At 44.8% G+C, this 13,419-nt stretch overlaps 1 protein-coding gene across 2 annotated transcripts in view; it reads left to right on the top strand.

The window, feature by feature from the left end:
- Positions 1-4,430: 4,430 nt before the first annotated feature.
- The window catches only part of LOC122624353 (AF4/FMR2 family member lilli), a 32,624-nt gene continuing 23,635 nt past the window's right edge, over positions 4,431-13,419 (top strand). For both annotated transcript variants that reach the window (XM_043803860.1, XM_043803861.1), the window contains exons 1-2: positions 4,431-5,049; positions 11,146-11,196. In XM_043803860.1, the coding sequence (XP_043659795.1) occupies positions 4,431-5,049; positions 11,146-11,196 (670 nt within the window). The remainder of the gene's footprint in view (positions 5,050-11,145; positions 11,197-13,419) is intronic.

Below are 13,419 nucleotides of genomic sequence, written 5' to 3' on the forward strand. Positions count from 1 at the left end.
GCTCACACAGCCAGATAAAGGCAGCTACACTGAAAGAAACGCTTTCTAGCGGTCAAACGGGTGAGATTCACGTGCAATTCGAAGGCACAAAGTACGCGTATCAAGGCTTTCAAGCTGATAAAAATGATGATGAAATAACAAAACATGCAGTTCTGTAACATTAGTTGGTTACCTTGAACGAGGTCCTGCTTTTTTCTTGGTGTACCTTGAGAACATAAGCCGAAAGCAACCCAGCCCAGTCGAAGAACTAGCGCCTGTCAGCGAGCATCCTCACTCTCGAGTGCCCTCGAATGATAAATCATTTTTCCCGTCGCTCACACAAATGATGATCGAGTATTTTCAACTTCAGTTCGTCTGTTACATTTCGCTGGGCGGAAATTAGTGCAGATAATCCCATTAAAGGACGTACATATCGTTTTGTTCATATGGGATCGAGATGCGGCGGATATGAGTAAAATATGCCTCTGAAAAGAATTTCTCTTAGCTTATTTCGTATGCATATTTTTGTAATATATGTGATAAAATAAACTAGGTAAAAACTAGGTTGACATTCGACTAATTAAATAATTTGCGCAAACTTTCACTAATTAGCGAAGACACAAACCGACCGCAAAACAAGGACTCGCTGATTGGCTTTGGTGCAAAATTAGCCATAAACGCAGCAGTGGCGCCCTCTGTGGGTAGCGACCGCAAACTCCGCATTTTTCCCAAAGGCAAAATTCATTTTCTCACGTTACCCATGCGAAATAAACAATTAAATAATTGAAAAACTAAACTCGAAATAAGCAGCAAAAGCAACAATGGCCAGAGCCACAGAAATAGCAGCCACAATAACAATAATAAATAATAGTAATATGATAATGACGATTATAATTCACGGCTAATACCAAATGCCTCCACTTCTACGGTAATTGCAATTAGTGTGCACTATAAATTATTTCGGTGGTAACGAAAATATTAAAAATGCATGGCTAACCAATTGCTTTTCAATAGTTGTATATTTCTTCACTTTTTGACTTTAATAATATAGTTTTAATAATAAAGTTTTCCAGTTAGGCAAAAACCTTTTCTAGAGAAAGAACAAAACCGAGAAGATTTCGTGTTTGTGATACTAATAACTTATTAATATGTTTATAGCACATATGTACTTTGCAGAGTATTTAAATTTCGCCTAAATGCCAATAACCAAAAACCTTCGCTCCGAAATTTTTCTCTGCTTTTCGGGCCATTATCGTTGTTATTATGCCATTGTGGCGCAATTAAAGTTTCAACTAATCACACGGCAACAATTGTGTGACAATAATATTGTCTAAAGCCCCTTGAAATAAAAAAAAAACACCCCCGTTTCCCCGCGAAGATTTACCGAGATTTGTTCACACTTAACAACTTAATTACACAACAATGTGCTTGTTGTTATTTATGCCATTTGATTTATTATTATTTATTACTGCTTTTATCATTCGACCAGTTTTGGTTTTGGGTTTTGGGTTTTTGGTTTTTGGTTTTGGCTGTCAGTCGGCCATCACTCCGAAAATAATCGAGAAACTCGCTGGGGGAAGCCTACACAAAAAGTAACTGAACTTTAATTGTTCATAATTAAGTTTGTTCGACTTCGATTGTGTGACGTGCATTGTGTGTGTGTGTTGGCCAAGACAATAATAGTTAAGTAAATAAATCTCGACACATAATTGACAATCGATTTTGGTAAACTTTCGCACTTGAGATCATAATTAAATCATTTGGCGGGCCACGTCAACTACCAGAAATGTGAAGAGCAACTCGAGACGAAATAAGGCACCCGGTATCAAAGTATTTAAATTTATATGTGAATATGTATATATCAATATACATATATAAATATATAGCCGGACTATGCCCAGGTAGTCGGGTTGTCAGTCCTTCGTTGGCACGTCAAAATATTTGCAAAACAAAAGCACACAGGTCCGAGTTCTTGGAAACTTGAAGGACATGCCAGAGGACCCAGTAAAAAAAAGAGGGGAAATAAAGCATGAAATCGCCAACATTGAAATGTAACCAATGGATAATGGCCAGGTGAAAACTAGATGGTTCTCCAGCGAAATGGAGAGAGAAACTATATTCCTCAATATCGAATTACCCATAATCATCGCATCGGCGAAATTCAATATTTATTTTGACAGGATCCCCCGGCGATTGTAATTGCAAGTTAATTAACAATCAAATTCCAGTAAATACACGAATTTCGCCTTGAGAACTCGCAAACTCGCATACCCAATGAATGAATCATATCCATTCGGGGGCATTCGGGGGCAACCTGCTTAAGAAAATATCGAGTTACCCGCGAAATTCTTCTAGCACGCACTCCACGCTCGCTGCCTTCCTTTCTTCTGCCTGCCGCCGTCTCTCTCGCACGACCGCGTTGCCTCTCTTTCTTTCGTTTCCAAATGCCAGACTGCGTGGCCCGACGGATATGCACATACACATGTACATATGTATGTATGTATGTACTTATGATGATGTGATCGGTGCTATAGCGTTCCGTTCCGTTTTGCGATCCGCTCCGATTTCGCTGCGATGGCCGTGTGAGCGTTGGCATTTCAATTGTCTAATTGCCGCGTGGGCTTCGCCATAGCGGGAGCCCACTGTGGGGGCGTGAGAAAAGAGCCCCACAACACCCGTTTTGGATGCCACCGATCGTGGCTTTCCAATTACCGGTGTCCCTTAATTTGGTTTAAATAGAAATTAGTGAATTGGTGTGTGTGTATAGAGAATCCAATCGAAATGTATCAAAATACATACAACTTTTTGTCAAAACTTTAAATATGGAACTAGTATTAGTATTACGTTTTTTCTATCTGTGTATGGGCCTGGCAGGAGATTCCTTTCGGGGCCGAGATAATTGTAAGTCCCTCAATTGCCTAGCAGTAATTTGCAAGTCCATTACAAGCTCTACATTTCCACTACCGAAATCAAGCCGAAACATTTGCCGAATTTCGGGACAACAACTGCCATAGAGGGCCGAGTTCCCTGAGAACAATAACCCACATAGGACCCCAAAATCTCTCGGCATCCAGCAATACTGCGCAGCAAGGACTCTCCCGCTAGCACACCACACACACACACACACACACACGCGCACGCATGCACACACACAACGTGGTGTAAATGCTAATTTACGCATTTCAATAGTACAAGTTTTTGGCGAAAATTTTAATTAGACTGCTTTTTTTTTGGAAAGGGAAGGGAGGGGGAAGGGAAGGGCATTGTTAGGCGGCCGACAAGTGAGTAGTTTCTACAGCTGGAAACCGAATGGTGGCTCGTTTTTTGGGCCATAAATTGGCGTCCTTCATCGAACGGCGAGCAGTTGGAGTTCCGAGTTCGAGTTCGGGTCTGCGAAATAGTTTTTTGTTTTGTTTTTTTTAATGTTTTTGCCTTTTTACGCCACCCCATCCCTGCTGCCCGCGCCCTCGCCCTCTCCCGCTCTTTGGCTCTCTGGCTCTCTTTCACTCACACAAAATGGGCGCCGCACACTGTGGCAACCGGGCACCAACACAACGATGGGCAGCGCACCAACACACATGCGTTTCGGCCAGAACTGGAAGTTTGCGGGAAAACTGGAAGGCATTGCGTGTGCGAGAGCAGCACGACTAGCTGCTGCTTGGAAGGCACATGCGGCTCTCCTCGCTCTCACGCCGACTGGATGTTGCACATGCGCCATGTTGCCGAGGGGAAGGCCCACATGCTGCCGACTCTCTCGCACTCGCTGAGCGGCGAAGAGTGCGGCTAGCGTGCGACAGAGACCGCCCCTGAATATTTACCGTTGCCGGGCAGCGCAGTCGACGCGGGCGTCGCTGCCCGGCGCTCTGCTGTTGCCGCCGTTACTGCTGTTGCTGCTGCTGTTGCTGCTGTTGCTGCTGCTGCTGCAGATGTTGCTGCTGCGTTTGCCATGATTTGAGGTCCTCGGAAGAGCAAAGCTCCGCTGGCCGTTTACCGTTTGTTAGCTGAATGCCTCCTTGGCCAAATCCAAAGCGAAATGCAAAGCCAAGTCGAAAGCCAACCACCAGCAGCAACATAACGGCAGCAACAGCAACAGCAACAGCAACAGCAAACAGAAACAGCAACTGCGACGACAAAACTCCTGGTGCACATTAACGCAGGCAACAGTTTAACGTGGAAATTATTGCGAATTTGTTGTGTGTTTTTCTGCGACGCGTGCCAGCTCAAAATCTCAACTCTCGACTCTCGACTCTCAAATCGCAAACTACATTTCGCGTAGTCTTACGTCTTAGAACATTGCCAACTTGCCATTGTTTCCCTATATAAACATATATAGTTTTTTGTTTTTTTTTTGTTTTGCCATTGGGGTATCACGATGCTTTCAATCAGTTTTTGTTGACAACAGCAATAGCTAGATCGAAATTGCCAATAGATCGAAATATTTGCAATTGAAAATGCCGCAGCGCTCGCCCTTCGCCATTCAGGAGCTGCTGGGCTTGGCGGTGGCAGCGGCCACAGAGGCGCCAACCGATCTGACGACAACTGCCGGTGCAACAACAACAGTGGCAAAAGAGCGTCAAACGCCAACGCCGCCAAAGACAACAAATGCCACATTGGCAGCAGCAACAGCAGCAACATCAACATCATCAGCAGCAGCAACAGCAATAAATGCGGCCGAGGGCAATTTAACGAGCGGTTTGGAGCCAGAGCAGCAGCCGCAGCAGTCGCAGCAGCAGCAACAACAACAGCAGCACCACCAGCAGCAGCAGCAGCAACAGCAGCAGCCGCACCACCATCAGTACAGGGAGCACCACCAAATGACCATGGCAGCCGCCTCGCGAATGGCCTACTTCAATGCCCATGCGGCGGTGGCAGCCGCCTTTATGCCCCACCAGCTGGCCGCGGCGGTGCACCACCATCATCAGCATCAGCACCAGCACCAGCACCAGCACCAGCACCACCCCCACCACCACCCGCACCATCCACACGGAGCCGTTGGAGGGCCACCGCCACCGCCGCCGCTGCAGCACCACCACCCCCACCATCCGCACCACCCGCTGCTGCACGCGCAGGGTAAGCCACTGTCCCCACAATCGACGAACAATCGCCCACCCAACCAACCAACCACTCAAATTGCAAATAATAGCTTGCAAATCACAGATCTTAATTGAATTTATATATATATAAAGTTATCATTCTTTATTGAAAAGTGCCTTGGCTCACGAATATTTCCCCATAGCGATTTGAAAAATGTTTTGTTCGATGTGTGCCATGCACATTTACAATGACAATCAAAGCTTAAACGCAATTAGCAATCGCAACTGGTTTTGTCACCTGCCAGACGCACCAACACAGGCGCACGGATACAGATTCAGATACAGATACAGATTCAAATTCAGATACAGATACAAATGCACACATACGATTCACACGCACACGCACACACAGTGGGGCGAATCGGTGTCTGGAGTGCCGCTTAGTTAGCATAAAAAAGGAATTAATCAGCGGTCCATCGTCCGCCAAATCAGCTTTGGCCCCACTGCAAACGACACACCGCCCTCATCCGATCCACCTCTCCACCGCTCCACCGATCCACCGATCCACCAATCCGCCTCCGAAACCACTTCACTCCAGAGCACCACCACTCAAGTTGAGCTGCTAATTGCACTGTGTGTGTGTGTGGTGCACTTTGGTTTGAACATCGCAGAAACTGCGCTCCACAATAGTTGCGACGGGCACACTAGCAACGATAGTGTGCCCAGTCTTCTATAAGATTAAAAAAGTATCCCAGTTTCTGTTAAGAAACATTCGAAATTGAAATCAATATAAAAAAAGCTCGATGAGCTTTTTGCGTAGGTTTTGGGCGTTTTGGTGCCACTGTAGGTGCGCCTTTGTTCGGCGATCAGCGCAGGCAATGACACACGCACACTGAGAGAAAAACCCACACACTCGCCGCGAACTCGAGTCGACCTGCTGTCTCTCGATTCAAAGCTCATTTGCAAGTGGCAATATCATCCGAAGTCGCAGCGACGACAGCGAACGCAGATAAACAGAAATGAAACCGGCATGAGAAGCTGTGGCAGCAGGGATTGCTACACGGTAAAAAAAACTAGGAACTTCTACTTAGCAAATGAGTAATCAGTTGAATGACAACATATCAAGACTTTCCATTTATTTAATGAATTATATCTAGGATCTCATAAACACATAAGCAGAAAACAGAATCCCCAACGGTCGCCCAATTTCTTTCTGTGTGAGAAAAGAGCGAGGCCCTGCGATAATCTTGCAGATTCAAGTGGCAGCTGTTATTATTGTTATTATTATTTTAATTAGCGTTGAAATATCATCGTCATCATCGCCGATTTCCATTGCTCTGCACTGATTCACTGTGCCAATTTCACTGTCGCACTCACTCGACTCATGAATGTACCATACACATGTATGTATATTATATCGAATCTGATTTCTTGATTTCAAATCTGTTTACCCCTACACTTCCGGACCCTTTTCATCAGGGGTTTTATTATTTTGATTTCGCATGTTGTGCGGCTTTCGTTTTGGCTCGCAGTTGTCTGTGTTATTTTAATTACAATACTCCTTTCCGTTTATCGCCCATTTCCACGGCTTCGTCGTAATTTGCGTTTAATAAATGTGGGAAAGAGCACTGAATAGTTGTGCCAAGGGTAGCATGGACTTGCAGAGTGGTATGACATTTTAATGGGTATACCATTAATAACTTAATAACTGGTAGATGAACTGCGATGGTAGAAAAAGTGGCTGGCCTTTGGTAGAGGTTTACCATTTAGGGTATGTAATAGTCGAGCTCATTGGTTTAGCCCCAATATTCTTAGCACCTTGTTCTGTTATGTTTAGCATTGCTTTCTGCTTTTCATTCGCGTCATCCTATTTAATTTTGCATATTTTCAACTCGTTCCGCATGTCGTACGAATATTTCGGGTATCCGTTGTTTATTTTATACGTTTTTTAACCATTTGCGTGGCCAAGCTCGTCAATTAAAAAATCGCATCAGGTTTGGTTCGGGTTTTCGCTTGGATTTCTGGCGGATTTCCTGTACGGAGCTGTGTATTTGGCGCCTTCCATTAAGTGCCTTTGATCTTTTACCAGAAGGGAAACCCAAATCGGAAAATTGGTTGCCCAACGACAATAAGAAAAGCGATTTTTCTTCGCTTTCGCTTTTCGCTCTTTCCCCCCCACATTTAATTGACAATTTTCACTTTGGCTCCTCGCGTCGCTTTGTTGTGACAGTCGTTTTGATGTGTTTGCACACCGCCACACACACACACACACAGACACGGATTGTACATTCCACGTGTATTGGTGCACTTGTGTTGCAAACATTTTGGCAATTCACTCGCCTCTCGAAATTAACCATTTAGGATTTTCAGTTTTTCAGCTTTTCAGCTTTCCCGCTCGGCATGCCAAAAATGTATACAGATAATGAGTAAGTAACTTGGTACGGGTTCGAAAATTTAAGCTAGCAAAATTGTTGCATGAGCTCGAGATGGTAATGGATGCATTGAGGCACTAACTAAGAAATATTACATTTAAATGAAGTTAGGAATTTAATATTCTACTTGCTGTATCATGATGATACCCTCTCATTAAGAAGCCAATGAGAATGCACAGGAGTCAACTGGTTGTTGAGCTGCATGTAATGATCGTTTCCAGTGGCAACGGATGTGTTGCAATGACTTAATGACTCCAGAACTGCTAATTGCTGCCTGTCAGTTGCCGAAAAGTCTGGCCATCTCCATTCAACATGCAACATTCAATATCCAAGTATCTGTATGCGCCGCCCTTTGATATTTGAGCCACTTTGCTAATAGCCAGCCCCATTATATATGTACTTATATACACATGTATATATATATATATATAAATATATATATAGATATATATATATGCATGCAGCGGTGTCTCCTTGGCTGATAAAAATATTCTTAATTGTAGTTTGTAGCCTCGGACATTGTGTGCGGTCGTCTTTTGACTTTGCTTTGATTTTGCGTTGACGTAAATTAGAAAAAAGAACGTGTGAAGAATGTGGGAGAAGTTCGGAAAAGTGTCGACAAACGCCCTTCGTTTTTTGAGTATTTCTCTTTCTAAATTTTTTTTCTTTTTTTACTTGCCATATTTTTTGGGTGCGTTCCACCCCCTGCTTAACCCCTTGACGCCCCGCAAGTTCTGCATTCTGCATTCCGCATTGTCCGAGGTGTGAAAATGTTCGGCGGCAGCGTTGCACGAGTGCAGTTATTGTTTCAGTTGTTGTTGGCTGCACTTTACCGCCTCCCCCGCCCTCCCCCGCCCTCCCCCGCCCTCCCCCGCCTCCCCGCCCAACGCCACTTATTTGCTTTACATTCTTGTTTTTGGCACTTTGTCACACTTTTTCGCTTTGATTTTTTGCGAATTTAAAAGTCAATTAAAGCAACTTGACGAACGAAGTGCCGAGTGCCACTCAAGGGTTAATTTGTCCGTGCCAGTGCGAGTGTGAGTGTGAGTTCGATCGCGAGTGTGAGTGCGAGTGTGAGTGCAAGGGTGAGTCTGCGATTGTGCGGGTGTGGGTGCCAGTTGATTCACAGCAGTTCGCATCGAGCGGAATTAGCCGCAATAATTTCGAATTTTCCCAAACGGAACGCCATGCAATTCATTCACGATAATCACAAATTACACTTGCAATAAATGCGTTAATTATGTTCGTCATTAGTAGTTTATATTATATATACTTAACCCATTCAAATCGCTGCAAAACCAGCTTGCTGGTGAAAAACGCCGATAATTTCCCGACAATATAGAGAGCAGTCATTCGTATTCGAGTCTAGTTGGCCAGTGTATTCGCATTCGTATTCATGTATTCATAAGCCGGATTTTGTGCCCCGTCACATGGCAATCAGAGCCGGGCAATTCGTGCCCCAAAAGCTCGACTCACTTTGACTGCACAGCCAGCGACTTGCAGGGGCGCCATTTGAGGGGGGGTGCCTTTTTCTGGATTTTGGGGGGATTTGTGGGAGCATCGATCGAGCATGTGAACCCCTTGGCGGACGACTCTGCACTGCGCTAATTTTATAACGCAAATAAACACGATTTGGCACTTGAGTTTCCTCGGCGGCCGCTTTGCTTCTTCAGCGGCTCGAAAGTGGGATTCCGGTACGGATTTGGATTTTGAGTTTGATTTTGATTTGAGTTTGTATTCGAATTCGAATGTGAACTCGGAATTTGGCTGCTTTCACTGTCCAGCAGCAGCAACTCAACTCGAAACAGCAACCATCAACAACTACGAACTACGACTGCTAATTATTCATGGCATGGCCATCTATCTGGCTATTTGGAGTGGCTACTCAGCACTTTTTCGACTGAAATTTGTTTCAATTGTGGCCACGAAGTGATTCACCTGGCCGAAAGCACTCGGCTCACATAAGCGATGGCTGAACGTTTGCCTATTCACTGGCTGCTTTTTTTTCTGGGCTAATTGAGCTTACAGCTGGCTTCAATAGGAAACTGCACTTTTTAGCTCATATTTGAAATACGATAGTATTCAATTTGACACAAATTCCGTGCTCATTTGAATTGCTCGTGCGCAAAGCGCTGTGCTTTAATTAATTCACTTGATTTTCTATCACTCACGACGTTCGAGTGTATATGGCGAGTATATAGATGGACACTTTGGCTACTTCGGCTACTTTGCATCATGAACTCACGACCCACACGCTCCACGATCGCCTTGTGCGGTCCGCCGTTGGCTCCCCGATTCCCTGAATCCCTGAATCCCTCAATCCCCGTTTCCCTGATTCCCCGATTCCCTGGTATTTTCCCATATTTTCCCATATCTACCCCAATGCCTGCAGTTTGCATTGCGACCCATATCAGCTATTGTCGAGCGTTAATCAGTTTATAAATACTTCGTCACTTGCAGTTTCCCACTTTGTTTTTTGTTTTTTTTCTTTTTTTTTTGCCTCGTTTTTGTTTCAGCAATTCTTCAGAGAAGTAATATCGAATTTCATCGGCAACTGGTATTTCTCAACTGGTAGAGAGCTAATAAATGCGGCTTGTTTGTCGACATAATAATCACCATCATCATCATCATCACCATCATCGTTATTATTGTTGGCATATGTCGAGGTCTCGAGCGCTCATTGTGTTCTCGATTGCGACTGCGATTGCGATTGCGAATGCGAATGCGTCACCGTAAAAAACAATTGACGTATTCAGTTAGCGTCCCAATTTCAGTTCCAAGTTCGCCATCCAAATCCCAATCCCGATCCCGATCCCTTTCCCTTTCCCTATCCGAATCCCAATTCCGATTCCGATTCCCCTTCTCGAGCCACGAAACAAAGCCAGAAGCAAACCAAAACCAAAAGCAAACCACAACGAACTCGAACGAGACGAACGCCTTGAAACAATGAAACATCGAGCAGAAATTAGCGCGGTTGTCTGTCAAATTTGATTTTGCTTTGATATGTCACTCGCTCACTGCAAAGGGGGGTGTGCGGTGTGTGGTGTGGGGTCCAGAGGGGTTGGCAGGGCCAGATAGGGGTTAAGACTGCAAGGAGTGCCTGCCTCGTTTTCGACATCGAGGTCGCCGATTTGCATTTCTGAGTGCCAGCAGCGCACTGCGAGAAAAGTCAGCCAGTTTTGAGCAATCAAAACTTTAAGCCTTACATTTTCTATCTAAAAGTGATTGCCTTGGTGTCTGTCTGTGCTAACAATTTAATTATATATTCTTTCACACCATTTCTTACTCTACTTTAGTGATTTCCCCCCAGTTTTTTCTTCAGTGCATGTGCACAAACTCAAAATGCCATGTGCTTGCAACGCTCTGCTTCTCAGTTCTTTAAGTGTTAATTCGAAGGCTCTTGTCGAGCTAATAAATGCAAAAATACCAACGCGACTGCTGCCTGCAGAATCTCTCAATTTTCCCAACAAAATCGAATCAAAATTCGTTAAAAAAGTCCCAATTTATTACTTTATGCACCAGGCGATCATAATTAGCAGTAGGTGTCTACTAGAAACGAAATGATCGTTGGCCACCTCCTGACATTTCTGTTCGCCTGGTATCTGAAATCCAGAATCCATCAGTTTTAACATAGCAATTAATAAACAACATTACACATTGTATAGTCGCACATTCATGGGTGATTTTCCGTTTCATTGCAGGATTTCCGCAGCTTAAAAGCTTCGCCGCAGGAGCCGGAACTTGTTTGCCCGGTAAGTTCACATGCTTAATTGCAATCGCCGGGGATAATCAAATTTTGGGGGGAAGCCTAAAGGTAGGCCATATATCCTGGACTCCTCGGACTGCAATCCCTCTGGCGCAATCCTGCGCAAAAACGAGGGCCAAAAAAGCGCCGAATATCCGAATATCCTTTGACCAACAGAGGGCGTCAGACGCGCGCTTCGTCCTAATTAATGGGCATTCCTGCGCTTCAATTTGAGTCATGGATGCCGCCGGATGCTTCAGGTCCTGCGGCCGGGGGGCGTGGCCAAGGGGCAGTGGGCAGGGGCAAGGGGGAAGGAGCAGGGGGGGGTGGGCAGAGGGCAAAGGGTGAAGCGCAAATTTCACATGTCGCGCACATAAATTCTCCAAATTGCTAATAAAATAAACAATTTAGCTAACGAAAAAACGAGGAAAACACACGCACAAACACACACACACACACACGCGCACACACATGCGAGAGAAAAAAAGTCAAATAATGAAATTTCCATTTTCATTTTGTTGCATTCGTAACGGGCAATAAATATTTTCAACATACGCTTTTATACGCAATTTGCACGCGCATACATCTCTTCACACAACCTCACATCCTCGCCACCTCACACGTCCTGTCGTCCTGTGCCGCCCTCTCTTTCACTCTTCGCTCGTGCCGTCTCTTTCCGCCTTAACCCTTTCGACGGCGGCACACACGAACACGAACACAAACACAAACACAAACGCAGGGGGAATCCCAGAACAAAAGGCGAAAGAAATGCGAAGCGCACACATAAACTTGTCTAATAAGAAAGGATCCTGGAAACTGGTTCAAAGGATGGCATAAGCGGAATGGCCAGGAATTCGAGGGGGGAAAAGGGGTGGAAAGGGGTTCCAATAAATTGAAAGGCGCTGAAAGTTCGCACATTGGCACAAATTGATCAAGTACCTGAATCGAAAGCATCCTCCCAACAAGTTTGGAAATATTTCATCTGCCTTTAAACTGTTTTTTTTTCTTTTTCAAAACTAAAACCCAAAGTGGAAGGCTTAGTCGTGGCTTAAATGTAAGACATCCTATGATTGTTTGCTTCATCCGAGGCTCCACTTGGTGGCTCTTAACTCTTTTTGCCGACATCTTGGGCCTACTTAATTGCCCTTTTGTCGCTGTTGCTGTTGCTGCTGCTACTGAAGTTGAATGAAGTTGAAGTTGATGTTGCTTCCACTGCTGCTGTTGCATGTTGCTGCTGACGATGTTGCTGCCGTGCAGTGGGCTCTTCTAAGACTCTAATCTCTGACTGGGCCAGGCAACACGAACTTGGCCACTTGGCCGCGCATTCTTTCCATTCTGTTTTTATGGGCGAAGTGCCCTGCTTAAGTCTTCCACTCGACGCCTGCATTCTTCCAGAGGAAAAGTGGGCGGAGTGGCGGAATGGCGGGATGGCAGGCACTTTTGAGCCATTTGCTGCGAGCAGATTGCAAGACAAGATTACACAAAAGCCAAGGAAAAAGCGAAGAAGCCAAGAGACTGACAAGTAGGGCAATTTGCCTTGAAAAATGGGAGATTGCTGTTGCTTGGATGGAAAAGTGGGCAAGTGGGAAGTGGGAAGTGGGAGGTGGAAAGTGGAAAGCGGTGGCTGTTGCACCATCGTGTTGCACTTGTCATTGCTAAGATTTTAATTGGCATTTTTTCCCCCTTCGTGGCATTGCGTTACCCCCGCACAATCCACAATCCACAATCCTTTCTTTCGAGCGTGTCTAAGTTTTATTTGCTGGCCATGTCGAAAGCACAGGCCCCCGAGAAAATTCTACGGCTTAATTGAAACACGCAAGACAAACAGCGGCACAAAAAAAATAAATAAATAAAACCAACGCACATTCAGCACACATGTGTGAGGCAAAACCAATCGCAATTCACAGCGCACCAGTTGACTGAATAGGTGAATATGTCAGGGTGATAAAACGCGCAAGATGGGCTAACACACACACGTATGTACACGTATGTGTATGTATGTATGTACATGTTGATGGGTTTGGGGTGGTGGCAAGGGTTAAGGATCAGCCGGTGAACAAAGTGAATTAGTCACAGAATCAATGAAGATATCTGTTTCCTCGGAAAACAGGCAGTTAGTTGCAACAAACAGGTTTCCATATACCAATTTGCTCGATTCAGCCCAGGTATATGTATTTCACATATTGATTTCGATTAATTATTTTAATTAATTTATAATGCGAAATATATT

This window comes from Drosophila teissieri, chromosome X, assembly GCF_016746235.2.
Source record: "Drosophila teissieri strain GT53w chromosome X, Prin_Dtei_1.1, whole genome shotgun sequence".
NCBI classification, from domain to species: Eukaryota; Metazoa; Arthropoda; class Insecta; order Diptera; family Drosophilidae; genus Drosophila; species Drosophila teissieri.